Source organism: Cystoisospora suis (genome assembly GCF_002600585.1).
Source record: "Cystoisospora suis strain Wien I chromosome Unknown contig_2972, whole genome shotgun sequence".
Classification (NCBI taxonomy): Eukaryota; Apicomplexa; class Conoidasida; order Eucoccidiorida; family Sarcocystidae; genus Cystoisospora; species Cystoisospora suis.
In genome coordinates this window covers 5,752-9,439 of record NW_027155767.1, presented here as the reverse complement: position 1 = coordinate 9,439, position 3,688 = coordinate 5,752, and the positions used below count along the sequence as shown (strand labels likewise).

At 41.6% G+C, this 3,688-nt stretch overlaps 1 protein-coding gene across 1 annotated transcript in view; it reads left to right on the top strand.

Annotated features, from left to right (window-relative positions):
- The window catches only part of CSUI_005969 (transmembrane), a 3,015-nt gene extending 295 nt beyond the window's left edge, over nucleotides 1-2,720 (top strand). Inside the window, exon 2 of the mRNA XM_068066134.1 lies at nucleotides 521-2,720. Coding sequence (XP_067921889.1) covers nucleotides 521-945 — 425 coding nt within the window. The 3' untranslated portion in view covers nucleotides 946-2,720. The remainder of the gene's footprint in view (nucleotides 1-520) is intronic.
- The last annotated feature ends 968 nt before the right edge of the window (nucleotides 2,721-3,688 follow it).

Sequence of the window (3,688 nt, the reverse complement as noted above, 5' to 3'; positions counted from 1 at the left end):
TTTCTTTCTTTCTTTCTCCTCGAGACTTCTCAGGTTTGGAAGCAAGTAAAATCTGTAAATAGACATGGATTAGTAGATAGATCGAGCATACACACTAAAGATAGATAATACGTAGATACGTACATTGAGATATAGATAGATAGATTAAAGATAGACAGGTGGGTTCTATGTGTTGAGAAGAAGGGAACATTGTCAGTTTGGGTCTTCGTAAAAGAGAGAGAGAGATGCAGAAAGCATGCATGGATAGATGGGAGATGGCTGAGGTGTATATGGAAGTCTGTGAGAATAAGTAGGTCCGAATTCTACTGCATGCAAGGCTGCTTTTCCTCTTTTTCCCTACACTACAGATTAAAAGAATCCTTGAGAATCTCCACAAAAGGTATACATCTGTCATATCCTCTATCTCCCTGCCTATCTTTCTCTAATCTATCTTTAATCTGTCTGTCATCTATCTCTCTCTCTCCAATCTATCTATTTTTGCCTCTTTCTTTCTCACTCTTTCTTGCCGGGCTTTGTTTAGATGATAAGTTGAACGAGCTTACCTTCTCTACGCCATCGGCCCTAGGAGGAAGAGGAGGAGGAGGCGAGAGAACTTCTCATCTCCAGACACCTCGACGCTTTCCCTCTCTCACTGCAGCTTTCTCTGATCCTAACGCGGCTCCGGATCATTCTTCCGGCTATTTGAGAAACTCTCTGTCAAATCCTCTCCTACCAGGTGGAGGAGGAGGAGGGCTTCAGCAAGAGGGAGACCAGCAACGACAGGAAGGAGAAGGAGGAGAAGGAGGAGGTTTATCTTCTTCTTCTCAGGTTCTTTCTCACTCTCCTCCTCGTCATTTTTCGCGTTACTTAGCGTCGGAAGTCCGGGAAGTGCGAGAGATCGTAGAGAAGTATTTCGTGCATTGCTTCCACACCTTCCCAGGAGATTTCTTTCCAAGCTTCTTCTGACTACTCATCCACTAAGGGCTTATGATGCTTCTCTTGGAGTGAGGAGGGAGGGTAGGATCTTCTTCATCTTCTCTCCTTCGTTCTCTACCAGTCTGGTCATGACAAGTCTCTGCGAAATTTCTCTTTCTCTCTTTCATACACACACCGGAAGATGCAAGGTGCAGCAGATGGCCTTCACGAATGAAAGGAAAGAAAGAGGAGTGAGAAAGGTATAGGAAAGGTATAAGAAGGAAAGAGAGAGAAAGGGATAGGAAAGATAGAAAGAAGAAAGAAAGAAAGAAAGAGTGAGAAAGAAACATTTTATTTGGATGTGAAAAGAGAGAGTTTCGTCTCTCGCTCTGTGTGTGCCTGGATGAGAAAGTACTCAGACATAACGCGAAAGAGAGTAAGAAAGAAAGAATCTCTTTCTCTTTCTTTCTTTCTTTTCTCTTTCTCTTTCTTTCTTTCTTTTCTCTTTCTCTTTCTTTCTCTCTTTCTTTCTCTTCTTCATTTTGAGAGGAGTGATATGTAGGAAGACACCACGGCAAGCGAGGGAGGGTGGAGACTGTAGAGAGGAGAAGACGACGAAGAGGAGAGAAATCCCAGGGAGAAGAAGAAGAAGGTTGAAGACTTCCGTAAAAGATGAGGAGAGAAGTCTAGAGAAGAAGAGGAAGAGAGAAGGGCAGGAATTTTCTTTTTTCTTTTCACAGAATCTTCATAGGGTGTCCTCATACATAATTTGCGAGACAGAAATGCCTCACTTCTGTCTGTTCTCTCTCTTCTTTCTTCTTCTTCCGCTTCTTTTCTTCTTCTTCTTTTTCCATTCTTTGTGCAATAGCGGTGTATATACACCTGACGACTCTTCACTTCACGTCATAAGACAGTTGGGATAGCCTCTTTGTCAGGTCGTTTTTCTTCTCTTCCCCAAAGCAAGGCCTTACTAGCTCCTACATATGTGGAGACGCAACACAGATCTACAGGTCTACTTGTATCTACCTCCATTCTATGTATCTGTCTGTCTCTAATGTATCTGTATATATTTATGTAGAAATATAGATATACATAGAAAGATAGATATACATGCACCTCTATGCTGTCTGCTTAGTAATAGAATTTCTGTATCACTTGAGATTTAGGAAAAGAGAGAGAAAAGGGAGAGAAGGGAAAGAAGGAAGATGAAGTTTGGCTGCGTGTCAGATGGACTTTGTCTTGCCTTTGCATGCGCTCGCCTGCGTGGCAACAAGAAGAAGTCGAATCTTACAGCAAAGAACTTCTCATCTTAGAAATGACGTCTCTCTCTTCTCCCTTCTTCCCATAAACGACATTTTCTCTGACTTTCAAACTTCTCTTCTGTTTCTTCTCCGTATTCCATAGCTCCTCTCTTCTTTCATTCTCTAACACTCTTCAAGCCTTAAGAAAGAAAGAAAGAAAGAAAGTCCGCTATGGTCGTCTGTTTGGTTGCTGGTATACAAATTTCTATCAATTGTCTATTAAGACACGTTCGAAAAGACTTCTCTTCTTTCAGTAGGTTTCTTCTTATTGCTCTCTCGCTTCAGGTGTATATACACACCTACCTTCATACATACAGGGAAGTACATACACACATACATATTCGTACATAGTACATACAGAGCCACACATGCATCTTCATCCTTATGCACATATTCGGACACACATGTGTATACAGACATGCATGTGTATGAAATTGTATGCTGCATGCACAGGTAAAGTAAAATGACTTTTAGAAAGGCTGAGGAGAGGACGGGAAGGAGAAGGAGGAGGGACTAGGTTAGGTGAGGAGTGAATGTCGACGAACATCGAAATGAGAAAGAAAGAAAGAGTGAGAGAGAGAGAAAGAAAGAAAGAGTGAGAGAGAGAGAACGAAAGAAAGAAAGAGAAGGAGAGATCTTCTCTCTCTTCGTCTTCATCTTCTTTGTTTCTTTCGCCATGTTCGGCGTAGATCTTCGATCCATCAATCTATATATCGGTATCTATAATGGTCTATCTATCTATCTATGTATCTTCAATCTATCTATGTATCTGTACCTGTTTATCTATGTGTAATATATCTATCTCTCTATCTGTCTGTCTGTCTCTACCAGTGTGTGTCTCTCTATATCTTCATGCAGGGAAGAGGTATACATTCTGTTTGATTTATCTGATTGAACGCGAGTTGTAGTCTTCTAAAATTCTTTTGAAAAAGAGGAGAAAGAAAGAAAGACGAGGAGATATCTAAAGAAGAGCTGATCGATGAAAGGCATCGGTACGTAAGCCTAGCTAGCTAAACTCGCTAGACAGTGGATGATCGATTTCTCTCAATTGGTCGTGTCAATTGGTATAGATTCCTTCACATCCTCCTCCTCTTTATGAGCTCTCATCGATATCGAGCCGTATATATCGACTCTTTCTCTCTCTTTCTCTCTTCCTCTCTCACATATTTTCTATTGCTAGGGGATTTAGAAGACGAGAGAGAAAAGAGAGTTCATAGGTGAACTTCTTTCTTTCTTCGTTCCTTTTCTTCTCAAACGTTAGACATTCTTCTCAAGACACGTGCGTAGTAGACACATACAGACACCCCAGTCTCGCTTATTGCTAGCTACGAACCACTAGACGTCTAGAATAGGTTAGCTTGGGCTCTTGGAGAGTCTCCCTCCTCGATAAGAAAAGCTGAAGATTGAAGTGATAGGTCTCCTCTAGCGTGGGGGTGTCGTCTTTGCTTTCTACTACTTGATACATGTACCCTCATCCATTCAGCCTCTCTCTA